We start from the raw sequence: 27981 nt of genomic DNA, 5'->3' as shown, positions 1-27981 counted from the left end.
CCTCAGGAGGGGCTGGAAAGTGTCACTAGAGAGAGATGTCTGGGTTGACTTGCTTGGTCTGCAGCCACTGTGACCTAGCCGTGGATGAGTAGAAAACAATGGATGGAGTTTAGCGCTAGACGATTTAGCAGTAATGGCTGGAATCCTGGTCAGGGCCTTTCTGTGATGTCCCTGTGCATGCATAGGTTCTCTTCAGATACTCTATCTTCCTCTTGCACCAAAAGCGTGCTCTTTAGTTGAACTGGTGACTCTAAAGTTGCCGTAGGTGTGAGTGTGAGTATAACTCTGTTATACTCTGACAGCTGGGATAGGCTCCAGGGGTATATTACTGCAACCATGAAATAATATATAAAAGTTACACAGAAGTTTTGAAAATCAAATTGCTTCTACAACATGCAATAGTCAGACTGTTGTAAAGTTAAAGGCCTTTCTGCAAATCTTTTACTTACCACAAAAGCAATTGCACCCTTTTATGCAAATGTGCAATTGCACAGCCTGACATCATGATTGCGATTGGATTAAATGCACAGCACTAATGGACTTTAACCACTTAGCTGCTTGCTAGCTTATTAGCATGGTCAACCAGATGAAAATCCAGTAATACCTGAGCTTTAAAGGGTTGAATCCTGATCTTCTGTCGTGGAGACTAACATCATTTCGGATATAGTTTCTTGAACAAATTTATTTTCCCATTTGGGGTTTATGGGCACATTTGCACTGATTAATGTAAATGATATAACCACCTAATGTGAATTTGCCAAATCAGTGCATATTTTATACTTTTTCATTTAGCAGCTTTGCGCCCTATGCGCTCCTTGCAACCATAGCATTAATACTCTTAATGCAATTTTATAATCCATTTTTAATTCTGTTTAATTTAGTTGCTGTACATTGGGAGCAATGCTAACAGGAGCTAAATTCCTTGTTGCTTAAGTACAGTACTTAACAAGTTTATTAGACCACCTATCATAAAAATGAGAAAACATGAATACTTTAGAAATCTTTCAAAAACTTTTTTAAAACTAAAAATGTTAGTTATTTATTTGGCAAATAACAAACTGAAACAACTAAATAGTCCTTTTTCACACATAATAACCAAAAAACTTCATATTTTGTACAGCCTCCTTTGGCCTTGATAACAGCTTGCATTCTTGCTGCCATTGTTTTTATCTACTTTTCCACAGTCTCTCTTGTTATTGAGTTCCAAATAGTTCCTAGTTGTTCCCACAGACTTGCTTCAGTTGAAACTTTTGTGCCATCGATTTTTGAATCTACTAAATCCCAAATTTGTTCAATAGGATTCAAATCTGGACTTTGACTTGGCCAGTCCATCAGTTCCAGTACTCCAGATTCCTTTTTCTTGCTCTAATAGTCTCTGCACAGCTTTGAAGTCTGCTTGGAGTCATTGTCTTGTTGGTATATGAACCCACGACCAATCAGATTCAGTCCAGAAGGGACTCCATGATGCACTAAGATGTTGTGGTAGACGTTCTTGTTCATGATACCGTCCATTTTTACTCATTTGCCCACGCCGTGTCCACAAATGGAACCCCATATCATAATGGACTCTCCACCGTGTTTCACTGTGGGTGCATCTGGCATCGAAACGTTCTCCAGCTTTTCTGTGGACACAAACACGACCATGCTGACCCAAGAGTTCAAACTTGGACTGGTCCGTCCAGAGTACCTTCTTCCAGTCATCAACAGTCCAGTGTTTGTGCTCCCTGGCAAATCTGAGGCCTTTCTGGATGTTTGCAGGCCTCAATAATGGCTTCTTAGCAGCTATTCTTCCCTTTAAGCCTTGTTCTGTCAGTCATCTGCTTATGGTCATTCTGGAGACTTTCTCAAACTCTGATCTAGAAGATTCATCTCTGCCTGAAGATCAGCAGTGGTCTCCTTCTGTCTCTAATACTTCAAATCTTGAGGTGTCTGACATCTGCTTCAGTTAACTTTGGTTTCCTGCCTCTTCCTTGGCGCATTTTGTAAGTACCAGTCTGGGCAATTGACTCCAAAGCATACTTGACCACACTGTGAGAACACTTTATGTCTTTCCATATTTGTCTCAGAGACCATCCAGCATCATGAAGGGCTTTAATGTGGACTCCTTCATTTTCAGTGAGCTCTTCACATTTTACCATTTTGAACAGGAATGCGGAATTTTAAACTGAATTCACCTTTTTATACCCAAATTGGAGCCGGCTCACTGGGCCGTCAGAAATTTATCTAGCATAATATTCAACCACTAAAACTCATCTTTCTCTTCAGGAATGCAAGTAAATAACTATAATTTGACATATTAATCAAGAAATAATAATGTGCTTTACTATTTTTTCAGTTTTTTTGTAAATCAGTAAATTTGAAAATTCATGGATAACAATAATAATTTTATTTTAGTATTAAAAATATCATTTGGGTTAAAGAGCTTCTACATATTGGTGTATTAACCATTGCAGAAACATAAAAATGATTTTGGTAATTACCAATGCTGTTAATTTAGGGCAGCTGTGGCATAAACCTTACTTTGGGTGGTGGTCTAATAAATTTGTTAAGCACTGTATACCTTGCCAATAATGCTGATTCTTGTTCTGAAATACAGCATAAAACCAATAGATGTCATTGCTGGTGACTCTGAAATGCTAAGGTTGTCGCTGGATCTCTTAAAGAGAATTGTTGAATCTTTTTTGATTTGCAGCAGCGATTAAGGTGGACAGCATGTGTTAAAGTGTCCACCTTTAGTGTCTTTTCTTTAAGAAGATCCCGGATATTCAAGATTGTTTGCTCAAGCGTGTGATATTTCTGTAAGTGTTGTCGCTCTGTCTCTCTTAAGAACCCAACAGAAAGCACTAAACTGGATGGATAATAAAGTTGGAGGAGGCTTCAGGGAGGGCCGCTCTGCTGTCACTGTGTCCTATCTTAGAGTGTTCACAGAGTAAAGATCAGCTGTAGTGAACTGACAGCAGTGGTGTTGGTAGATTTAACCCTTTTCAGATTGCTTTACTAAAGCAGAGCAGCCCAGTATCAACAGGGATGATAGCATTTTCTGTAAGTCTTGATTACCCAAGCATATGACTGTAAAAAACTGGAACTGTAGAGGATGAGACGGCTGTACTTGAAAGGTTTGTGCCTCAAAAGCTCTCCTCTCCAGTTACGCTTTCATGTGCCATATTCCCCAAGTCCAGTTCTCATAAATTGCAAAAGAAGGAGCTTGTCACTGGCCCCTTGTGAGATAAAACATCTAAACGTTTTTAGGCGTCCCCCAGGGCTCTAATCTGGGTCCTCTGTAGATTCCTAATTATCAGCATTAATCTTTTCATTGTCCAGAGCCTCTCTGTCGCTCCGGCCTGCTCAGCCAGGCAGCAGACACACTCCAGGCCCTCTTGCTTCCCATGTGAGCTCAGAGATTCTGTCTGACATCAGACATGGGAAGCGGGCTCCCGCAGCATGAAGGGTAAAAAGGTCGAGACTTGACCACCCCCGGGCAGATAAAGCAGCCTTTTCATGTGTGATCAGCCCACTGCCTGAAGACAAATCCCTCAGTGCACTGCCTTTGAACTTCCCCACAACCAGAGCCCCCCCCCCAACTCGGCAGCTAACGAAGGCACACGGCTCTTTATTATTTAGGTAAATGATGTTACCTACACCTCTCATCTGTGTAATTTGGAGCTGAATGAAAAGAATGAATGCACAACATATTAGGAACACCCACTCCTTTTTTTAAGAGGCACGCTAATGAGGTGATCCAGGTAGAATTCATTATGCTTTACTCATCTCTCTTGTTAAATCTCTGCCAGTCAAAAGGGATGAGATGAAGATGTAGGAAATGATTTTGCAGAAGAAACTCACGCTGAATATCAGAAAAAACACTGCCAATAATTTGTACATTCAGTTCCTGCAGCTTACTGTAGATTTTCCATGTAGAAGGCAGTCTCTAGCATCCTCCAGTTCTTCATCAAGCCTTTTTACAAAACAATTATGACACTCCTAACACCCTCTTCCCTCAGCCCCCCCTCCTCCACTCTTTTCCTTCAGTGCATAATTCATAAGCAACTCATCGCCAAAGCAAAGCCAATTGCATCCTCTCCAAACGAGCGTGCAGAGCAGCGCCCACAGCAGCACAAAAGGAATGTCAGTCTCATGACGGACTGTTTCACATTCTTTGTTTCATGAGAATGGACGTAAATGGAGGGCGTTCTTCCCTCCGCCGCTGCTCTCCCAGGTAGAGGGAATGCAAACAATGCCGGAGAGCTGGTGCGGCGTGTGTACTCGTGGCCGTCCAGATGCTTCAGCGCTGTAATGCTGCCACTTGGCTCCCGCTGTCGTCTGCGCGTGTGCGAGCACCCTGCTCTGTGTACACACAGCCCGTATGTATATATAGAGCGCTATTTTTAAAGCCGAACCACAAATAGTAGAAACGGGGCCTAAAACAGTCCTCGCCTCTGTTGCCATTCCTGCTCTGCTGCCGCCTTCTCATTCATTCATGAGTTTGCATGAGTATGCAGAGTCACTCAGGGCGTTCTCACTTTATTTAACCCCTTCACAATCTTAACGTCTATTAACCCTTTACCTACTGAGTCTAAAAATGTCGATTTGGACATATTTTGTTATCATGGATGAAAATAGTCAGGAAATGCCCTAAGTCTGAGAGCTTTGGTCCCTTTTCCCAGGAGTACTTGAACTTGACTTTTCAACATCTGGTTAATGATTATTGCACATTATATGGAATTGTCAGCAGTTTAAAAGAAGAAAAACACAAAAGCAGATTTGTTTTTCATGGCTTTTATGAGAAGAAATGTTGTTATTGCTCATGAAGTTTTGATTTGACATTTGAAATGTGAACCTATACATGTTTAGAACAATCAGCAGTCATTTTTTTGAGTCTAGGATTCTGGGTGTGCAAGACACAGTGCAAAAGATTACTACTTTATTTACATAGGCGAAAGTTGGTGCAAATAAAGGTGGAAAAAATGCATTCTCAACATTCTCAAGTTATATATTGTTATTGCACATGACAGACACGCACAAATGCCACTATCTAACACTATTTTTTGAAAACTAAACACCACTCTCACTCGCTCTCCTTTTACTCTCTTCCTTCACTCTCCTTCCTCACTCGTCTTCTGCCAAAGCTGCCTTTTTCGCGGTGCTGTTTGACATTACCGTAATATATATACACCACACATCATATATTGCAGAAAAGCACAGATTCTCAGCTCTCTGTCAGTGTTGGAATTTTTTTAGATTGAGCAAACTTTTGAGGAGTTACAGTGTTGAGAATCTGTGTAGCGGTCTCGCGATACTTCAGGTGTTTTGTTATGAATGCCCACGTCATATGGTTGCGAGTACCGTAATGAACCATATTTGTGCGCATGCCCACAATTCTCAGCTTTCCAACACCATTGGAATTTTTCTGATCGGACAAACTTTGACAGAGTTACGGTAATAATACTCCGGACATATAAAACACAGCGCCGGCGCCGGCTCAGTGGGTAAAGGGTTAACCCCTTCTCTATTTTCACAGCGTGTAGCAGCCAACCCTTATTTCATGGTAAAATTAGACACACAGTTTTTACACTTTCACCTTTCTGGCATGGAAGGATGGAATTAGGTCAGCTGAGGTAATAATGTCATGACTGAACTGGCCAGCTTTTTGTCAGGAGGAGTCTGTCCTCTCATACATGACATCTGCCCTGAGAGAGGAGAATCATGATTCTAAAATACAGAAAACACACGGCAGTATGTCAGCCTGCTACTGCCTGGAGACGCAGGATTTGATTATAAAGGATATTAAAACCTACCATTGTACAAGTCTGCCAGGACATATCCTCACATTTTTACGTACTGTGGTGCATTTTTTGGGAGTATGTTTATTTGCTTTACATCAATATAACCCTTATATCCCAAGTTTTAATAACATGTTTTTACTTATGTCATAACTACTACAATAAATTGCTGTAAAGTGCCATAAACCTAAAAAATGAAAATCGTTTTTGTTTTTTCACATATATTTCAAAATACAAACATTGCACAGCTGTATCCCTCAAATTTATGAATGTAAAAAAGTTGCCCAATATCCTTTGGAACCACAGGAAATTTATTTGGAGTCTGTACATAACTTGCTTTTTGAGATATAGTCAGTTTTGTAACCTGTAAAAAACAAAAAACAAGCCAGATGAGTAGTTGGACTCTTCATCTGACGCTGTTAATAGTTCCAAAGCTTCACGCCACCTGTAAACCTGTTTGGCACAACCAAGGTTTTGCGAATCCATAACTACACATGCGTGGAAGTGTGTCAAAGGTGTGTGTGACGGATGTCTGGTGTGTGTGGGTTGTGTCTGAGTGTTTTTATAAAAACGTAGGGGTGAAATGAGAGCGAGGGCGAGTATGCGTGCAGGCTAAGTTCTTTGGTGTAAAAAACTACAACTTCCGGGAAAATACGCCACTTCCTGATGTTGGGGTGGGGAGCCTATCAGGTAGGGACACGTAAGAATCATGTGACAGGTCATGCCCCGTGATGACGTTTATTTCAATGTAGGAAGTGCTGCAAATACCCGTGGTCTCGTCTATGAAGATTCTTGTTAAGTGCATTTTATTGTGTATTTTTACAAACCCATCACTGCAATGATAAAGCGCTCTGAAACATGGTGAATGTGTGAAATGTTAGTGTAACTCCCCAGGTTTTATATGCAAAAAGAATGATCGATCTGTCTTATCTGGTTTCAAATCTACCGCCAATCAAAAATGAATATGCTTATCGTAGCGCTGGCACTACGCTGGGGTCTATAGGGTAAAAAGAAAACAGAGTCAAAATAATATTGAAATACTGAACTTATTTCAACCTCATAAGACCCTGCATACACATACTACAACAACACTATCTGCTATTAAATGTTTTTAATCATTTGAAATGTTGGGATGATTTGCTGTTTAACTATTTTTGGAAATTTGACTGGAAATACAGGACATGTTTGTATATTTTGGAAATTTTCATTAGAAAATTTGGGGACACTGCATTTCATATTTTTATTGGAATTTGGAAAATTTATTTGTATATTTTTGAGAATTGGGTGGAAATTTGGGGACAGGGTTTGTCCTTTAAATTTTCAGTATTTTTAATGGAAACTTCAAGGAATTTTTGTGAAATTTTGGAGAATTTTTTCTTGAATTTACTAAGAAATTTAACTCAAAATTTACTTTGATGTTTGGGGAATTTGCTTTGAAATTTTCAGGGATTTGCATAGATTAATAGGGGAAATTTTCATTGTAATATTTAGGCTTTAAAATAAAGTTTCACTGAAAGATTTGACAAATATTTGAAGACATTTTTGGGTACTTTTTATGGGATACTTTGAAATTATGTTTGAGAACTTCCACTGAAATTTTAGGTTACTTCATTGAAATTTTAGGGAATTTGTTGGATTTTGGAAAGAAAACTTACAATGAAAAAGGAAAAAAATTACAAGAAAACTGAAAACTGTTTGGACTCTTGACTTTATAGTATTAGAAATTATACATTTTAAATTTAATGTAATTTGAAGACAGTGTGTTATGAACTGCCAAGATGGGTGTGAATGGCATTTTTTTTTTTTTTTTTTGTCTTTTTTTGCTGTTTGTTTTCTTCTTGTTTTGTTTTGTTATTCATTTGTGGTTGTTGTTTTTGCTTATGTTCCTTATGCAAGAAAGTAAACATTGTTTGGATTCCTTAATATTGGCTATTATTATTAATATTGGCTAAAATATTCAATGTCATAAGTTTGGCACTTTCTGTGCATGGCTAGTAATAAAATACAGTTAATCAGTCAATCAATAATTCCCTCTGATTTGAAGTCTGCACTTCTGACACTGACATCTGTTAGTAGCTCTGACCTTTGGTGTAATGTATAAACTCAATCAGTCTTTTTGTTTTCAACCATCATTATTGTCCAAGTGACAGAATCACTTTAACGTAGAACATTTTACCTACATTTAACAGCTGAATGCTGCTGATTTACTGATTTTTGTAATAGCTGTTTTGCTCAGATGTTTCCTCTTCTGTGTGGAGCTTCTTGTCTCGGTGTCTCACTGGGTGGTTAAATAAAGAGTTAATAAAAAATGAACATTTCCCAGTGGTTCCTGTCAGTTCTGACCCTCATATGTTTAAATGGTGAATACTTCCTCCTTGTCTTATTCGCTGCCTTACTGCCCTGCCACTGTCTATTGCGATCATGTTAAGCAGACTCAGACCAGCTCCCTGTCCACACAGCAGCGCAGAACATGATGTCTTTTCTGAAATGGAGAATATGTAGACTCCCCATCCTCTGTGACTCCTCTCTCCCTCTCTCCTCTCTGCCTTCGATTGGGGGAACCACATTCGGCGTGTCAGGCGGGCCCCGGCTCGGGCAGCCGGGTGCCGCGGGCGACCAGCAGATCAGTGATGTGGCGGTGATGCCTCTAATGAAGCTGACACAGCACAGCCTCCCTCCTCTCGGGCCCCTGAGGGCCTCCTGCCCTGCATGTAGCTCCGCAAACACTCCACCCACCCACCCCTTCATGCTCCAGCCCAACGTGCTTCTGATTTGACGGTGCCTCAAATGCATCGCTGCACGGTTTATTCCGCCGTTGTATATGAGGGTCAAGGCAGATCCAGTGTTTGTAGTCGCTAAAGTGGGTCACCGTATACAAACAAAGCTCTCGTCCTCTTCTCTCGCTCAGACTCATGAATGCCTCTGTGTTGTGTTTCAGGAGGTGCCCAGCTGAGGTGAAGGGGAGGGCAGAGGACCCCAGTTCAGCCTGTGAGTGGATGACCTTCACCCGGAAACAGGATCATGATCTGAAGAGGGCGCTGCACGCCAAACCCTGCTCTTCCTCTTCCTCCTTCTCCCTATCTTTTTTCTTTTCTTTTTTTAAACTAAAGTGGAGAAAAGCCTCCGAGTGAGTGAAGTGAGCGGACAGAAAGCAGGAGAAGAGACATCTTGACAAGGTAGAAACACGACCGCCATCCGTGACTGCAACCTCGCCACTCCCCCAGGACCCTCCCACCGTAACACCGGAAACATGGGGAGGAAAAAGATTCAGATTCAGAGGATCACTGACGAACGCAACAGACAGGTAAGCAGCGATTAATTTATCTGAATGTTTAACAAGCATTTCTTTGGTGAGAAGCTGCATCAGTGATCAGCCTGATTAGAGCATCAAAAACACTGAGACGAGACACAAATTAAAGGGAATAAATTAAGAAGAAAAATAATGAATGCAGATGATGATATATGAGACGCAACGCTGCAATAACAGCCAGTAAGAGTCAAAGAAATGAGAAATGAAGCAACAATTCAAAGGGGGAAACTGCAGTTCCTCAGGTGGCCACTTGAGGCTGGCTCCAAAAGTGAGTCAACACCCATTTAGTCCCATTAGAATGTCCAACTTTTCATAGACATAGTAAAATCATGATGCTACACTAACCCAAGCTACCAATATCACCTGACTCTAAGGCAGAAAGCCTGTCACCTCTCGATCGGCCATTTTTGGGGTCTCTTGCGGACAACCTGCTCTCGTTACCCAATGTTCTATATCCATTTTTTGTTTGTCTCCGGGGTAGTGTGTTTTCTGTGTCCTCCATTATTCTCCAACTTCCACCACACCTCCACAGGTGTACCTTAGAAGGGCTGATCAGTCAGAGCCGCCACACCCCTTCTGTGTGACATCACTCATGACTCTGCCTCTCTCTGCCTACCAACCACACCTACCACTATGAGACAGTGACTGCATTTACACGGACTTGAGTATCGCGGTTATGAGTCATATCCCGGTTTTTATCATATTCGGGATACTGTGTTTACATGCACACAGAGAAACCCGGTTATTCCTATCCCTGTATACATGAGAGAAAATAGTATCCCGGTTTCTGATCACTCAATCTTATCTGTGCAGATAGTTGCAATGTTATTTTACAACACCTGACGAGGTAAGTTTGAAATTTGAGAAAAATTAGATCACTGTTATTTTGGGTGTAACACAGTTAAATGCCAGCATCACGTTGCAGAAATGGTATCAACCTCGTTCCAGCAATGGGAGGAAAAATAATCTCATTTAAGAACGTGTGCTTACAGGTAAGAAGCATGTGCAGGAAAGAGACTAAGAGGATAACAAGGAGTGAAAGGGATATTTCAAATAAACAAGCTTAATATAACTTGATATTTAAATTATTATCACTATTAGGAGAAAGTGGTAATAATTTGACTCAACAAAAGTTTGGCAGAGACACAAAGGAAAGAGCAAAGCAACTTGAAGTTGACTAACTTCACTTAGTAACTGTCCCGGAAATGACTTCTAAATAAAAGTCTGTGAATATGGGGGCAGCTCAAAGTGTGCCTTGAGGAAGGTTTCACTTTTACTTTGAAAAGTAAATCAGAAGAGTCGTTTCTAAATGTCAGGACTGGGAAGTGTTGACAAACTGTGCAGGATGCTCACCGAATGCTGTCTTTTCATCTTTATCAAGCTCTAATTCCCAGTAACTCATTGCGGGAGCGGTCATTCTCTGTCTCCTAAGTAAACTACACTCACGTTTCATTCATGGCTGAAAAATTGAACCGCTTATTTCACGTTTTATCTAAATGTGAGCGCGTTATGACACAAAACTGCTGTCAGTTCACAGACCGATCCTTTGCAGACACAGCCGCTCAACTGTCTCTCTCTCTCCGGGCAGAGTGGATCAGCTGTTCCTCTGCCACAAAGATTCAGTATTTACAATATCTGAAGTTAAATCAAATTTATGCCTGCGGGTAGTCTTTAGCAGCCAGAAAACAGGATACTGCGTACACATGACACAGTATCCCGGTTTCTTTTGGAGTTCTCCAGGTAGCAAAACTGGGTTTCTCAAAACCGGGATACTGCAATATCCCGGTTTCTGAAGACGTATACATGCACAGAGAGAAACTGGGACGCTCAAAAACCCAACAGAAACTAGGATACTCAAGTCCATGTAAACGGTAGTGTGTTCTCTGCACCCTGCCAAACCTGGGGTCCCTGCTTTCTACAGCTGAGAGGCAGAATAGATACAGATGCATTGTTTTTTGACAGATTTACCCTCAGTGGAGAAATATCATAGATTTTGATTGTCAGACAAAAACTAAATTACATTTTAGTCTAGTTTTAGTCATCTTGATGAAAACTAAACTTAGTTTTGGTCAGTTTTAGTCATTACGGATCTATTTTTGTTAGTCTTAGTCTAGTTTTTGTCATGGAAAAAAAAGGCTGTCCACGAGCATTTTTAGTCATAGTTTTAGTCGACCAAATTAACTCTGGACCAAACTGAACCACTGACCGGTTCATGCCCAGTGTGAAAACATTAATGGTAAGGGAAGAAAGGCAGTAATGAGAAACAAAGCTTTGATTCACTGAATCAAATGTAGTTTTCTGATTGTTTCACAATGGTTTCACTTTAAACGGAGCAACACTTCGACACGTAAGGAGCAGGATTTTGTTTTTGTACTACTATAGTGCTCCTTCCGCTCTGCTGTGCATCTCTGCTCCGTCAGGCGGTGCAGACAGAGAGCAGGGAGAGACGGCAATGTCTCCTGGTCCTGAAAAGTTTTTTTTTAAGTGTGGACCAATTTTTAGTTTGCCCCAGTAAACAAATTTATATTGCATACTTTCTGGCAATAAAGCACAGTCATAGTTATCATTGAAATCAGTTACTGTTTCGTCCGTTCCTGCAATCAGTGCAACAAGGCCTGTAGCCTCTGTGCCTGTGCACCCTGGGTAATGTAAGGATTACCCATCCATACATCCATTTTCTATACCGCTTATTACATTGGGCGTCATTGGGTGAGAGGGGAGGCAAACCCTGGACTGGGCGCCAATCACAGTGCAGACATATGGAGAGAAACAACCAGGTTTGCTCACACTCTCACCTACGGCCAATTTAGATTCACCAGATAATCTAGCCAGCATGTTTTTGGTGATGGGAAGAAGGCTGGAGAGAACCGGTGCATGCACGGCGAAAACATGCAACCTGACCGGGATGCGGACCAGGAACCTTCTTGCTCTGATCTAAGAGCAGGAGACTTATGAAACGACCCATCTATCATCCATCCATGTTCTACGTATTTCGTTTGGGGTTGCAGGAGCTGGAGCCACTCCCAGCTGTCACTGGGTGAGAGCACAGGGCTGGCATATAGAAACAAACGACCAGGCACACCTACAGCCTGAAAGAACCCATGCATGCATGTAGAGAACATGCAAACTCCACGGTACGGTCCTGACCGGGATTTGAACCGGGCACTGTTTTGCTGTGAGGCAACAATGCTAACCACATTTCCATACCGTGACATAAATCTCGTGCAGCAAAAAGTTCCCACAGAGATCTCTGCTGTTTCCACGTCCCGTCTATCCTGACTGCTCTGTGGCCGTCCTCTCAGCTGCTCCACAGCAGAACAATGCAGTAGCATCATGTTTTATGAGGCTCACATGACTCTGCAGAGTAATCACTGGGTTTCTTTTTCTCCTCCAGTGAAAAAAGAGCAAAAAGGTATGATATTCCCCTTAAAAACACAGCCTCAACCCCTCTGGTTATATCAGCTGCATTGTCAGAGAGGATGAAAGGGTAAATGATCCATCTAAAATGAGTCAACTGGTAAATGGGCCTCGCTCCATTGAGCAGATTGAGTAATGGATTTGACGTGCCCACCTTCAAAAGCAGACGAGCGAGGAGAAAAACAAGACGAGAGAGAGCGGCAGAGAAACAACCTGAGCGGTGCGAGAGCGAGCTGGCCGCAGGGTTTGGAAAATCATCCTCAGTTTTCTCCTCATCAATCTGAGCAGGTCGCATTTCCATAACGGAGAACAAACGGCGCCTGTAGGGGGTCAGCGGCAGAGTATGATGGCTTCTTATTCATCAGTGAAGACGTAAAGGAGGCGGGGTGAAGGGTTTCTGGTCCGACAGGCTCTGGTTAATGGAGCTGGCGTTGTATCGGGTGTCGAGCAGTTTGTCAATAAGGGGATGCACTCTGCGGTAATACATGGTCATAGTGTCGGAATCAAAGATTACTTATCGACCGCCATCCGCTGATTAACAAGCAGCCGATGGTTTCTTAATCACTGCAGCGAACCGACCACGAGATGACATTTTGATGCTGGTATTGAACCAAAACTGCTCTCAGCGTTAACATTTATTCCTCTGTTTATCTGATAGTCTAATCCAGAGCAATTTACACAGTGAAATAGGATTCAGCTCCTCTGTCAGCCACAGTCAGAACAAGTCTGCCGTCTTTGAAGTGGAACTGAGTATTAAGCCGCTGAAGAAATAAGTGGTTTTTACACGCTCGCTCGACGTCGCTCCAGCTAATGAACAGTGCAGCTCCTGAAAGGAAATCAAATGAATTTTTGGAGTACATGCAGCCCGTCACCCTCCTACGTGTTGATTCAGAGATGCTGCCATAAGCTCAGGAAAAATAAACAGCGTTCAGAGTGTGGGCCCCGGCTGGAAACATGACAGCCGCGTTCCTTAACCGAGACAAAAGACGCAGAGAAAGGAGCAGCAGCATGTCTGGAAGTGTTTGGATCGATCTGATGGCTTTTTTCAAGAGTGTTATTCACACCAGAGAGAAAAGGTTGACGTCTCTTTGACATCATGACCCTTCAGGCTGGACTTGAACAACCATGCTTTGTGAAGCTTTAAACATCCTGCACACAGAAAAAGAGCATTAATCATCTATTTTAGGTCATTTTAGGATTCAACTATAGCAGTAAAATTCGTTTTTACACTCAAGCTCCAGTTTTCAATGTTTTTTTTGCCTAAATGTCAAATGAGCACCACAGAAACTGTAGCTACACAACAGGCTTCACCAGTGACAGACGCTGTTACAGGAAGGAAATGTGTCTGATGAATGTAAGCAGGTTAAAAGTTACTGTTTTACTCCCTGACAGAGTCAGACAGTGTCTGTCTGACAACATTATGACGAGAAATTCATTTAAACCAGGGGTGTAAAACTCAATCACAGCAGGGGCCGGATTCTGGATTCAGGACTAACCTGAGGGCCTAACAGGCTCACCTTTATAACCATAAGCTGTCAACCTGGTTTCACAAGTAATAAAGAATGAAAAAAACTTAACACACAATCTGAGACAAGTACATTTATTAGTTCAAAAAGGTCAAAACATGAAATTGAAATTGAAAAATTATGTTTTTTAAAGGCAAATATTTAAGAAAGAAGTCAAAATCATGAGTTTAAAAGGTCAAAGTATGAATTAAAATTTAAATTGAGTCTAAAAGGTCAAACTATGGGATTATGAAGTCAAAGTTTGGAGTTGAAAATATGAAGTAAAATACAAAATAGTTGGGTAAAAAGGTCAAAATATCACTTGAAAATTAGAATTATGAATCTTAAAAACTAATATTTTATTTTATTTTTTTAAATATTTTATGAGAAGTCAAAATTATGAGTTGAAATGCTCAAAGTATGAAATAAAAAGCCAAAATCCTAAGTTTTTGTTATGTTTGTAACTGTTATAGAATTCACTGAGGCATTCATCATATCAAAGTAGAAGTCCTTGGCACTCAATATTGGGTAAAATACAACCAAAATACAACACAAAGTCTGATTGCACAAATTTGCTCAATTCATACAGTGTGCAAGAGTTTGCTTAGGATTTTTGATGGACCTTTACCCACCTCTCTTATGAACTAGAAATAGTTTCTTAAAAACATTTATACTTTTTCAACATGGATCATTCAAATAGCTGAAACAGTATCTTTTTAAACTAGGTACTGAAGATTATGGGATATAAGGGCAACCCCAGGATCTCAAGACTTTGGCATTAGTACTCAGACTTTCATAAATCCTGGTGCAGAATCATCTCTGGGTTTCTGTAGCAGCCAGAATAATCCTGCAGGGCATCCTTGGTATTAAAAGTCTGATAAAGCAGTGCAAATCTCAGCTCACGGTCCGTCCATGGAGGTGTTTGGTCTGTAAACAGCTTCCACAATTGTCACTCTTAATCAAATGAATCATGGACAGAATCCTCTTTAAGATAGAAGAGTGTCTCATTGTGATTATTTGCACAGAAGAACATCATTACAGATTGTGAGATGCTAAATTGAAGATATGATATAAAAACAGAAATTAATTTCTTTTCCCACATTCCTGCCTCCTAAACTAATCATTTTTACTCCTTACTTTTTCAGATTTATGACTTAACAAGGATATCTTAAATCATCCAAGATAAGTTCACATTTTTATACTTGAGGAAATCTGTAGACCTCAGACTGATGGGCCAGTTAGAACAGAAATATGAGATCGTCTTGCGGGCCGGATCTAACTGTTCCATGGGCTGGATTTGGCCCCCAGGCCTTGAGTTTGACACCTGTGATTTAAATAAAGCCACTATAACCACTAACAGCAGTTACAGGGTACAGCTCAAAGCCAATAAGCTCCAACAGTGACCGTACATTTACAGAAAGCTTTACCTCATGGTTAGGTTTTGATGTGTTATTATTTCTGCACAAGATTTTTTTTAAATCTAAGCGATACTCAACCTGTGGCTCTTGGGCCACATGTGGCTCTTTTGAGATGATTTGTGGCTCTTTTATGTCTTAATTTCAGTGATTATTCCCACAGAAAAGGGAAACTTTAACCTCAGAAATTATCCATTGCAAGTCACATTAATCAGTTTGTTTCCCACACTTATACATTAGGCTTTAATTGCCAGCCTTATTTTTTGTGTATGTGCAATGCTCAACAAATTTATTAGACTACCTGTCATATTTGTCTCAGAGACCATCCAGCATCATGAAGTGCTTTAATGTGAACTCTTTCATTTTCAGTGAGCCCTCCACGTTTTACCATTTTGAACAGGAATGAGGAATTTCAAACTGAATTCACCTTTTCATACCCAAATTTGAGCCGGCTCACTGGGCTTCTCTGAGTAGTCAGAAATGAATCAAGCATAACATTCAACCACTTAAACTCATTTTTCTGTTCAGGAATGCAAGTAACTAACTATAATTTGACATATTAATCAAGAAATATTAATGTGCTTTACTATTTTTCAGTTTTTTTGTAAATCAGTAAATTTGAAAATTCATGGATAACAATAATAATTTTATTTTAGTATTAAAAATATCATTTGGGTTAAAGAGCTTCTACATATTGGTGTATTAACCATTGCAGAAACAAAAAAATGATTTTGGTAATTACCAGTGCTGTTAATTTAGGGCAGCTATGGCATAAACCTTACTTTGGTGAGGGTTAGGGTGGTCTAATAAAGTTGTTAAGCACTTTATATTTAACTTTGTCAAGCAATGAGTACCACTACTGAAGCAACAGGTACAGCATTACAGAAAATATTATTTAAACATTTAGCTCATTTAACTTTATTGATTTAACGAAAATAAAACACTATTGATTGAAGCAAATATTTATTTATTTCAGAACAACCACCGTTGACACTAAATCACTTTAGTAAGCCCTTGTAAGAATGCATTTTTGCTATTATGGTACTGTACAGGAAGTTCCACCCACATTCGTAGCACAGCAGACCAGGAATAAGTTGGTATCCACCTTTTTTACTTGCTTGCAGCTTACAATACAAACAGTGTGAACATGTGATTACAAAAATATATCCATATTTACAAATTCGAGGCGAATTCCTATCAAAAAACTGTTGTTCATAGTTAGCATCTATCATTGGCTGCTGTATTAAAATACATGTATTTAGTTACTCCCACCTTAGCACCGGAAGTTTCGCCCATATTCAGATTTACAGTAGGAATAAGGTGTATACATTAGGTTTTGATTGTCAACCTTAATTTTTTGTGTATGTACATTTTCATTGCCCTTATTTGCAATTTTTCCCCTTTGTCCATTTTTGCCACTTTTATCCTGCTTTCTGCAGTTTGCAGTTTTTCCCCCTTTTTTGCCACTTTTTCACCTATCAAAGCTGCCTTTCACTAACCTTGCATAGCAGATGGATTCCCCCGTTTCCGTGTTTCTCACTGGCAAATCCATCTTGCAAAGCTCCCATCTGAACCGTTTAGGCCCGGTTATAAAGTGACTGGGCCAATCAGCGTCGAGGGGCAATATTTTCAGGTGCGGTGGAGTCGTTACGACAGCAAGCAGCAACAAGAGGCCGGTGCAATTATGGCGGAAGAGATTAGCGTGACCACAGACTTCAGCTACAAACCTGCTAGGCCACTGAAGGCGGCCTTACACCTAACGACTTTCTGTGCCCTTTCAAAGTCACCAACAAAATTCTAAAGTCAGAGTAAAATCATGAGAGTCTTGCTAAAGTTGAAGCTCACTCCCATTGTCTCATTTTGTCCTGTTACTCTGATTGGCCCATAATGAATGTGACAGAACAACTGTCCAGTCACTTTCCATCTCTTTTTTGGGATTAATATCTGAAAGAGTCTATCTGGTCTGTCAGGTTAATAACCAAGTGCTTTTAATAAAAACTGACACAGCTTAGACTTGGATTGGAACAAAAGAGGTGATTTAACAAAGAAATTGAATCATGTCCTTCAAAATAAAAGCAAATCATGTACTTTTGCCTTTTTTTTTTTGCAAGAAAATGACTTTTTTGCTGCCTGTAGGCCTGCATGGTTGAGTTAGAGCCAAGATTAAGGCCATAACTGGGTTCAGGGACCCGAGCACTTATCCTTTCAGTTGGACACGAGCATCTTCTGTTTGCTGTTTTTAATCATTAAAGCCTTCAAAGTGGCCTGAAAAGCATCACGCCACTGCTCAGTGTTTAGTTCGAACCGTCAAGAGCCGACGCCGTGGGGCGCCACCGTAAGCTAGCAAGTCAAAGAAGGAGAAACTGTGACTACAGGAAACAGCGTGAGGAGGTTGTGGTTGTCAGTGGTGGTTTCCTCATCCATCTGCCGCACCACCACAACCTCGCCAAGACACATGCAGTCACACACAAATCAAACCACTCGCCCCCTTTCTTCCTTTCTTTCTCTTCCTTTCTCTCCATGCTGAGGATGTCTTAGCCTTCAGTTGCCATTGGTTACCTGGCAATTCTGCTCTTAATGTCAATTACCACCAGCTTGTTTATCCTTTGTGGCAAACAGCAGGACCCAGAGTCACTTACCCCGCCGCCCTCTTTTTCTAAGAGAGGAAGAGGGATTTTATCGGGATGTTTAGAGTGCTTTAGTCTGTGCAGGATGGATGGATGACCTTATAATTTGTTAGCAGAGCAGTTGTTGTTGTTTGCAGAGGCTTGTCTCTTCATCACCAACCACTCGTCATCCTGCACGGCCGTAATTTCCTCCCTTTCCAGCATCGCGACATAATTCATCTGCTCATTCTGCGTGAGAGAGGAGGAGGAAGAAGGGGGGGTATGTAGATAGGCAGAGAGATAAAGAAGAGAGGGAGAGAGAGCAAGGGAGGTAAGATGATGGCAGCAGAGTGCGATGAGGTGGGAAATGGGGGGCGGAGGGGAGGCAGGAGGGGGGGAGGCGGTTGCCCATGGATACGACCCCGATATAATTTGATTTGTGGCAGCAGGAAGCAATGAGTGAGCGAGCGCGAAAGGAGGGGGGGGGGGGGGGGGGGTTGGGGGAAAAAAAGCATGAGAGAAGAGGAGAAAACGAGGCCGAGAAATAAGAAAAACGGAGGGATGAGAGAGGCTTAAACGAGTGGAGGTGATGAGGAGATTGTGTGATGGAAAAAGATGGAGAGATTGAAGGTCTCACACGGCTTCTTTCATCCCCCATGTCTCTATCTTATCTCTAGCTCTCTATCTTTTCCTCTCTTCTTTTTCCTTATTCAATTCTTTTCAATTACACCTAGTTCAAACCTAGAGCAGTAGGCAGACAGATCAACACAGACCGTATCGGAGCAGGTGAACCATGGGAGCACTTACATCCATCACTTTAATGGTAATATATCAGTGATATGTTCAAATTAGTTCAGAGGACTTTAATAGTGCTAAAAAGAGGCAAGGATTATCAGCTTCTGCGCTAAATTTATTTATTTGAATTTATCAAAGCAGGAAAATGTTATCACAAGAGCGCCCTGGCCAAGAGAAACAAACATTTACAACAGAGCAGGTACAAACACAGATCAACCAAGTCACAGAGCAGAAGAAAACAAGTCGCCACCACAAGTGGAGGAATACCTTCACTCGTGGAAGTAAAACCTTCACTTGTGGATGGAACACCTTCACTTGTGGAAGTAACACCTTCACTTTTGGAAGGATACCTTCACTTGTGGAGGAATACCTTCACTTCTGGAAGGATACCTGCACTTGTGGAAGTAACACCTTCACTTGTGGAAGGATACCTTCACTTGTGGAGGAACTCCTTCACTTGTGGAAGGATACCTTCACTTGTGGAGGAATACCTACACTTCTGGAAGGATACCTGCACTTGTGGAAGTAACACCTTCACTTCTGGAAGGATACCTTCACTTGTGGAGGAATACCTTCACTTCTGGAAGGATACCTGCACTTGTGGAAGTAACACCTTCACTTGTGGAAGGATACCTTCACTTGTGGAGGAACTCCTTCACTTGTGGAAGGATACCTTCACTTGTGGAGGAATACCTTCACTTCTGGAAGGATACCTGCACTTGTGGAGGAATACCTTCACTTGTGGAGGAACTCCTTCACTTGTGGACGTAACACCTTCACTCCCGGATGTTAAAGCAGAGAGGGTTGAAGACATTACCTTTGCTAATACATTATAAAGGCTACCTGTGGATGTGGTAGTAGAGGAGCCCTTTATAAATCATAATTCTTCAGGATGCGCATAGTTTATCAGGAGGTATGGTTCATTTATGTGTTGCTTTTTACTTTGCCTTGTTTTGTTTAGCTCTATTTTTGATTAAAGTTCAGTCCACAACACAATAAGAGGTAGTTTAACAACACAAGATGGACCAAACGAGAGCTGTCACTACTGACACTACGAAATAATTCATGAGTGAAACCTTCAGATATACATTCAGGACTTTTGTGGCTTTTTTTCCTGTTGAACCAAACCATGACCCCTAAGCTGAGGCATGAACTGAACCATGACCTCTGTGAACCTTTAAACCCCCACTAGTCACAATCGGATCATCTGTGGTTAATACTCTAGTGTCTGCAGCTGAGAGAAGCTCTGTCTGCGCTGTTGTATCATTTTACCAGGGAGTTGCCGGACTATAAGAGGAGGCACATCAGAGCTGTGATTGAGATTTAAATGAAATACAGCGCCACTGAGCACCTAAACCAGGGGTGTCAAACTCAGTCACAGCAGGGGCCAGATTCTGACTTTAGGTCTAACCTGAGGGCCTAACAGGGTCCATATTTAACCATAAAATGTCAACTTCATTTCCACCAGAATGGAATTACGGGAGAAAAAACTTAGCACTGATTTTAAATGATTTTTATATTTAAAAAGTCAACATGATAAGTCTAAAGGCTTGAAATCTGAGATGAAGAAGTTAAACTTATTGGTTCAAAAGGTAAAAACATGACATTTAAAGACAAAACAATGTACTTAAAAGGCAAAAATAAGAGAAAGAAAGCTGATATCATGATTTTTGGTGGTGAAAATATGAGATAAATGTCAAATCATGAATTTTAAAGGTCAAATATGGGATAAAATTCAAAATTGTGAGTTTTCAAGGCCAAAACAATAGATATAATTCTAAATAATTAGTTTTTATGGTCAAAATAAGATATAAAATTCAAAGTTAGGAGTTGAAAATGTCAAAATGTCAGCAAAAAGTGAAAAACATGAAGTTTGAACGTAAAAATATTGCTCAAAATTTAAAATTGTTACTGTGTAACGCCAAAAAATAGGAGAAAAGTCAAAATTGTGGGATGAAAAGGTCAAAGTATGAGATAAAATTCAAAATCATGGGTTTTAATGGTCAAAATAAGATATAAAAGTCAAAGTTAGAGTTGAAAATGTCAAAATGTGAGCAAAAAGTCAAAGTCATGAGTTTTAATGGTCAAACTGTGAGATAAAATAAAAAATTGAATTTAAAAGATCAAATTTTTACTTCAGATTTTAAATTGTGACTCTAAAAGGTCAAAACATACATAACGTTAAACCCATATCTCTGAGTCATAATTGTGAGATACAACATTAAAATATGAAATGAAAACAAATTTCTTTTCCATGTTCCTGACTTTTAATCAAACTATCTCTACTCTTTACTATTTGTAATTTCTATGATTCATCAGGGATTATAAATCATCAAGGTTAAGTTCACATTTTTGTACTGGAGGAAATCTGCAGACCTCATACTGGGTGGGCCGGTTATAACTGCACAACGGGCCGGATTTGGCCCCTGGGCCTTGAGTTTGACACCCCTGCCCTAAACGCTCAATCTAATGGCTGACGAGGCAAATAGACAGTAATTTCCTGGTTTTTGGGGATGCCAATCAGCCACTTGCTCTGCCATTAAAATATAATTGGTGCTGCCATTTGCTGCCGAAGCTCATCAGGGAGCTAGAAAACAAGATATTATGATTTTGATTGCCAGTATTTTTACCGTGTCGAGTATTGCCTCAGTTTAGTCTGAAAAAACACTAAAAGTCAGACACTTCAAATAAGAATCTGAACCTGTTAGGGCTGGAATCAACAACTTTTAGGGAACATATAAAGTTCTGGGGTATTCAAAGTCGCTGCCTATGGAAACAGTACTGATTGTAAAGATAAAGCCCAGGTTTAAATTGCTGGAACTGCCCTTTAATTGTCCAGGTAAAGACAGATTTACATGTGAGGAAATATCGCTAACTGTGGAGCAGAATGGGTCTGAAACATCCAATCATGCCGCCTTTAGTTCATGCCCTTCAGTCATATTATTGTAGGTTTCTGTAGTGGTTAATGACTGATGGGAAATGTGCTGATGTCACTCGTGGGCGTGGCCTGAAGAGCCGTTGGAAACCTTTCCGCCTCCTTTTTTTACACCTTCAATTAACTGGAGCACGCCATCTGTGCAGCACTTTTTTATTTACTCGCTTTCTTCCACGTCAAACAGCAGATATTGCCACAGTACCTGAAGCTTCTCTTTCTTTCTCTCGTCTTAATCTCTATCTCGCTCTGTGTGTGCGAGTGTTTGTGTTTGTGCGAGCCCGTGTGTTTAATCCAAACAAAGCCAAATCTCGGCGGATGGTAAGTGCCAGTTGGTTATAGCGGGGAAGCGCTTCTGAAGCCAACCAACAGACAACAAGGGACCCTGTGCTTCAGCAACACTCTCAGCTCTGTTCTGCTTGTTCACAACTGAGGGGGCTCGTATGAGAGAGGAGAGGAGAAAGAGAACGTGTGACAGAAGGAGAGTGTGGAAGAGAGCGGGACAGAGTGTGCGACATAGAAAGAGAGCATGGAAAAGAGCAGGAGAGAGTGTGAAAACGACAAGAAGAGGAGAGTGAAAACTGTAGTGAGACTTCAAAGAGAGCATGCTCAGACGCTGTCTAGAAGTCTGCTTCCTCAAATTTCATACAGCCAGCCCTGTTCATACAGGAAACTCTCTTTAATGCAGGCTATAAAATAACGATTACATCTGAAATCATTCATTCACTACTCTCAATTCAAATCAAATCAAATCTGATATTAGATTCAGTGAGTTTATCAGTACTACAGTGGTCATCTGAGAGCAGAAAAGGAAAATATTTAGCCATGGACACACATTTGACTGACAGAAGTAAGAAATCAAAATGATCTGAGCCAGCCCTTTAAGTCTCAGTGAATGAATGTGTCATTAAAGGGGACATATTTTACCCCTTTAAGACATGTTTATATCGGTCTCCCCTAAACATGCCTGTGAAGTTTGTTGCTGAAAAACACTCAAGTATTGGATTTTTTTGTCTTAGAACTCCCTCTGTTTCAGCCCTGCTCTCAACCAGCTGTTTCTGTGTCTGTGGCTTTAAATGTTCCTGAGCTGTCTGACTCCACCCCTTTCAGGAAATAGATGTGGCTTCATGGATATGGCTCTCCTCATCCTCCTCTCAGCTGCCAGCTGAAAGGAAGATCAGGGGAGGTGGGTGGGACTTTCTTCCAAGCAGGGAAGGGTGGAGCGAGGGGGTGGCTTATGGGGCTTCATCCCCAAATGTTTTCTTAAAAGCCCCGAAACTTTCAGGTTGGTTTTAAGTATGCTGCTTATGGCCTTGCTTTTCCCAAGTTTAGGCAGTTTTTTTCATGGCTCTAATACTCTTTTGTATCTATACACTCACTGCAGTGTAAAAAATACTTTAAAATTTGTTCTAAAAATACAATGTTCAGCATTATTCTGAATAAATATCTGCTTTTTATGTGCTTTGTTTGAAAATGCAGAGCTTCAATTGGAAACTTTTTCACCAAATTTCTACCCTAATGTCACTTAAAAGATAAACTTCATACATTTTTATGAGGCAGAAGAGAAAATGATTGGACTCCAGAATGGTGTATCATGATTTTAGAATAATAATGACACTTTCAGCTCAGTTTGGTTAAGAAAAAAATGATGTTATCAATTGAGTATATTTTTAGGTTGAGCAGCATTATTTATATAAAATGATGCATAGATTTGTTGGCATTGTGAATTAAAATTTTTATTTAAAAGTGCGCAAAAATAGTGCATTAAACTGTCTGATATGCAAAAAAATTCTAGGAAAGTCTCACCCCTCAGCAATCTTTTGTTCGGGCCCAGCACCAGATTTTAAACATGTCTGGCTCCGCCCCTGGCCAACACAACCTGGGGGCGGGGCTGACTCCCCACATGACATCATGAGGGGAAAATCTGAGAACGGCTTGTTTTAGCACATATTATCTGAAAAGTGGCGAAGGAGAGATGGGGAGGGAATGGACTTTTCTGGAGGGGATTGTGGACAGGCCAGAGCCACATGTTTTTTCTAGAAAAGCCTGAAAAAGTGATTTTTGCTTAATATGTCCCCTTTAACCACCAGGCTAAATTTTGGTCATTGAAAAACCTCATGGTATATTTAAAAATTCAAGTTTGAAAATCACTGAAAATGAGGCCGTAATATCTGCTCCAGGATGCTGAGGGCATGTTAGTTGAAAATGCTGATGCCACACCTACTCCCCAGAAAGATTCTCTCTCAACATTAAAACTAATGCTACAGCCTGGATGGCGCACCCATTCACCTGCTCTACTGGATCCATCAGCTCCATGCTTGAGCCACAGTCACATTTATGTCAGACAAGCAGACAGTTTAGGGCTAAAAAGTCTCAGTTTCACTTCTTCATCCTGCTTTTAAAAAAATTCGAGCTTCCTAATATTTAACTTTCTGGGTTATGTCTCCATACTATGTTTCTAAGAGACGCAGTGAGACTCAACCCACGGCTCTCTGTAAAATAAGGTGGAGTACCACTGGTATCATTTGATACTACATTGAACTTAAGCATAATGACTCTAGCAGAGAGCTGGGACTTAATGCCGCCGCTTTGAGAGAGACAAAGCTACAGTCGGCTTAATTTATCCAGGGCTAAAGAAAAGTGTGATAGCGGTTTAAACACATCTACAGCAGGTAGAGGTGTTTGTTCCTGCTTCACCTGGTTCACATGAAGACAAGAGAGTCACTTGAGAAAATAGCGTGACCCCTGACCTTACAGTACTTTATGATCAGAGTGAGCGTGGAAGAAGTCCGGTTTACATTGTATTCTGTTGAAAAACCCACTCGTATATTACTTTTAATGACCAGAAACTGAGCAATTTGACTGAACGTTTATTTCTGAAGAAGGTACAGACAAGGAGAAACAGCAGACTGCATTAAAATACAACACTCAGTCCTTTTATATCATGGTTTTGTTGGGGGAGCAGGATAATTCATTTGGGGCTCTTATGCACCACTAAGCCCTGGATTTTGCCCTGCCCAAAACAATCCTAGACCCCAAATGTGTCTTCAAAAGTTTCGAGTAGGAAGGGAAGTTTAAAGAGTCAGTTGGAGTTCAGTCTTTTCAAGAATTTAAACTAAAATATGCTATTAAAATGCTGCCCCACCAGCTGACACTGATTGGTTTGAGTCTCGTAACTCCCAAAATACACCTATGCATAATCAAGCAACTTAATCAGACCTTTTAAGCTCTGTGCCTGGGTATGCACCTGTATTGTATGCCATCAAGATAGTAAAAGGTAGACAAACATGCCCTGAATCCCTGTGTAACATGTGCTTTAATCTGTAAACCTTATGCCATAGGAATAGGGCCAAGGATAACAAAAAATTCTGCAACAAGGACTTACAGATCTAATATCCACACATTATTCATCTGTAGGAAGACATTTGCAGCCATCCAACTGTGCTCTTCTTCCTCCACCAGGTGACGTTCACCAAGCGGAAGTTCGGCCTGATGAAGAAGGCGTACGAGCTGAGCGTCCTGTGCGACTGCGAGATCGCCCTCATCATCTTCAACCACTCCAACAAGCTGTTCCAGTACGCCAGCACCGACATGGACAAGGTCCTGCTCAAGTACACCGAGTACAACGAGCCGCACGAGAGCCGGACCAACGCCGACATCATCGAGGTAAAGCGTGGGAGGGGTGGCGGTGTGGGGTGTCCTTCATACAGTCTGACTGTAACTGAGACCATGATGAGTCTTTTCTCTGTTAGGTTCTGTGTTTTTACATGAAGGCTGGAGTCTCTGCTTGCTTCAGTCTTAATTACTGTTTATCTTGCTCTTTGTTGGCGTGTCATTCTTCTACTTGGTGCTATAACAAGAGTTTATTTTCCCCAGCGGGATCATTAAGATTCAACCTAAACTAATTTAATCTGGTCCCTCCAGGCTCATTCAGACTTAATTAAGTCCAACTCTATCAAGTCCACTTTGTTGCAGTCTTGACTCTTTAAGTATGAGTAAGAGCTGCTTCATTAGGCTCTTCTGGTCCAGGATGGTCTGCTGTCCAGTCTTGAATCTAAGGAAACCTTTTAAAAAGATGCTGTGAACAGAATTTTGTATCTTGACTGTATGTTTGCATCCTGTTGAGCAGGTTTTGTAGCAGGGTTGAACTAGAGCGCCAGAAGCCATGACTAGCAACGGAAACCTTTGATTTCTATTTTTCCTGTTTGCAAAGTGTTCTCTTTTGATTGTGTAGGAGTTCTTTTGTACTGGTCAGAGCAATCAGATCACCAGGAAACTTTATTAACCAGAGAATAGACAGAACAGCTGAGGAAATCAGCAATTTAACCCTTAGAGCTCACAGCTACTTTTTTCACCATCATGTCTCGTCAGATTTTTTGTATTAAAAAGCTTATAAAACATTAAATCTGTGGTGCACAGTCAAGCTCAATACATCCTTTTTTCAGGACAACCTGGGCTGTCAGTTGAATTTTGAAAAAGTTATAGGACACTTAAGACAAAGTAAAAAAACAAACTGGAATTCGAAACTCACAGATTCTTATTGATAACACACAGTAAACAATAGTGACAAAGCATTTTCTTTGCACAGACTTGTTCTCCCATCTCTTGGGGAAAAACCAGTGAAAAAATAAACCTTCTGTGACTAACGGTTTTCATAATATCTACATATATACAAAGAAAAAGTCCATGCACTTTTTTGCAGTTAGATTCATTTGTGCCGTTCCTCTAAGCTGTAGAGACACAACTGCTCAACTACAACTCCCACAATGCATTACATGTCAACAATATGGCGCTGCCCACTGGAGAAAGCCAAAGTACATGATGAAAAATTGATTAAAAATGGAAAAAAAGAAACTTATTATCGGATGCAACGCTGTGGATTTAATCTCCAAAGACCACGAAAAGTAATCGAAGTTCCAGGCTCGCTAGAACGGTGTTCTTTAGAGCTACGGAGACATCGATGATAGCAAACGAATGGTAAAATGGTCAGCCTTCAGAGGAAAAAAGAGTAAATTTCTATGACTTATGGTTCAAAAGTCAACGTTTTTATAAACTGTATCACATATTGTTGTACATGACAGCGCTGTCCTCAGAGACTCTGGAAAGTCAGCCAAGTTCCGGGCTCACTAGAAAATGTTCTGTAAGAGCTACAAATGCATGGCATGATTAGAAAGGCACAACAGAGAGCTTTCATAGAAAAAAAAAACAAGTTAGTGCCTATGACTTATGGTTCAAACATTACCAAGTGATTTATAAAGGGATGTGCCTGCAGCACGGATCCGTGCAGCGTGAGCTCTACATTTTAGCACCGTACACTTGAGCCAAGACTTGTCCGGTCTAGTTTGTTCCAGTCTGGATTTGTTGGGTTCGGTCTATCACAGCGTTGCTCATGATTAAACTGTCTGCTAGCTTGTAGGGCAGGCAGGGGTAGGGACAGCTGGGCCTCCCCCCTCCTCCTCCCTCTCTCTCTTACTGTAACCCCTCTGGCATCCGTCCCGTTGCTACCCAGAGACCTCTTCAACAACAACAACAACAAAAACAAACCAAATGACGACGCCTGGAACTGACTGGAAAGCACCTTGGCCCAAAATGGCCACCAGATAAATGAAGAGGCTGTCAAGAAGCTGAAATGTAACGTTAGCTCATTTGCATATTGACGAGGAGAGAGGTCGCTGATGAGGTCAGCGGAAAAGGTGTGAGGGCAATCATTTAGTTTCCTTTTTTATGTTTTTGTAATAGGAATACATTTTCCTCCTAACGTCTTTCCTCCCTGTGGGGAAAAAAGCTTCATCAGGCGAGCTCGGAGCACATTCACATGCCTTACTGACCCTTTTATACATAATGGCCCTCTCATGAATTGAACACGAGATGGTTAGGTATGATTCAGCGAGCCGTGCACTCTGCAGCACAGCACTTAGGATTCATATAGAGCCTGGACTTAAAGCTGATGCTCTCCTTTCAGTTTTTCTCTCACTGTGTCTTTTTTTTTTACACGTTTCACCGCTAGAGTTCATGATCGGTCAGCTGCAAACGCCGTCAACATGGAGTCACCAGCACAAGCTTACTGTCATGTTGAAAGCAAAGGTGAAAGTTTGATTCAAACAAACACAGGAAAGTGAGAAGAGTTTGGTAGTGATGTGGCATGCTTGTGATCAAATATAAAAGGAATAAATCTGCTTAATTGACATAAGGTAATGATTGTATTTTGAAGTTAAATCTAT

General features: G+C 40.9%; 1 protein-coding gene across 11 annotated transcripts in view; it reads left to right on the top strand.

Moving 5' to 3' along the window:
* The window catches only part of mef2d (myocyte enhancer factor 2d), a 209523-nt gene that overhangs the window by 83930 nt on the left and 97612 nt on the right, over nucleotides 1–27981 (top strand). For all 11 annotated transcript variants that reach the window (XM_041792910.1, XM_041792905.1, XM_041792903.1 and 8 more), the window contains 2 exons: nucleotides 8719–9084; nucleotides 25223–25426. In XM_041792910.1, coding sequence (XP_041648844.1) covers nucleotides 9031–9084; nucleotides 25223–25426 — 258 coding nt within the window. In that variant the 5' untranslated portion in view covers nucleotides 8719–9030. The remainder of the gene's footprint in view (nucleotides 1–8718; nucleotides 9085–25222; nucleotides 25427–27981) is intronic.

The sequence above is a fragment of the Cheilinus undulatus genome, linkage group 8 (genome assembly GCF_018320785.1).
Source record: "Cheilinus undulatus linkage group 8, ASM1832078v1, whole genome shotgun sequence".
NCBI lineage: Eukaryota > Metazoa > Chordata > Actinopteri > Labriformes > Labridae > Cheilinus > Cheilinus undulatus.
The sequence above is the reverse complement of the archived record's forward strand: the minus strand, read 5'-3'. Positions and strand labels throughout refer to the sequence as shown.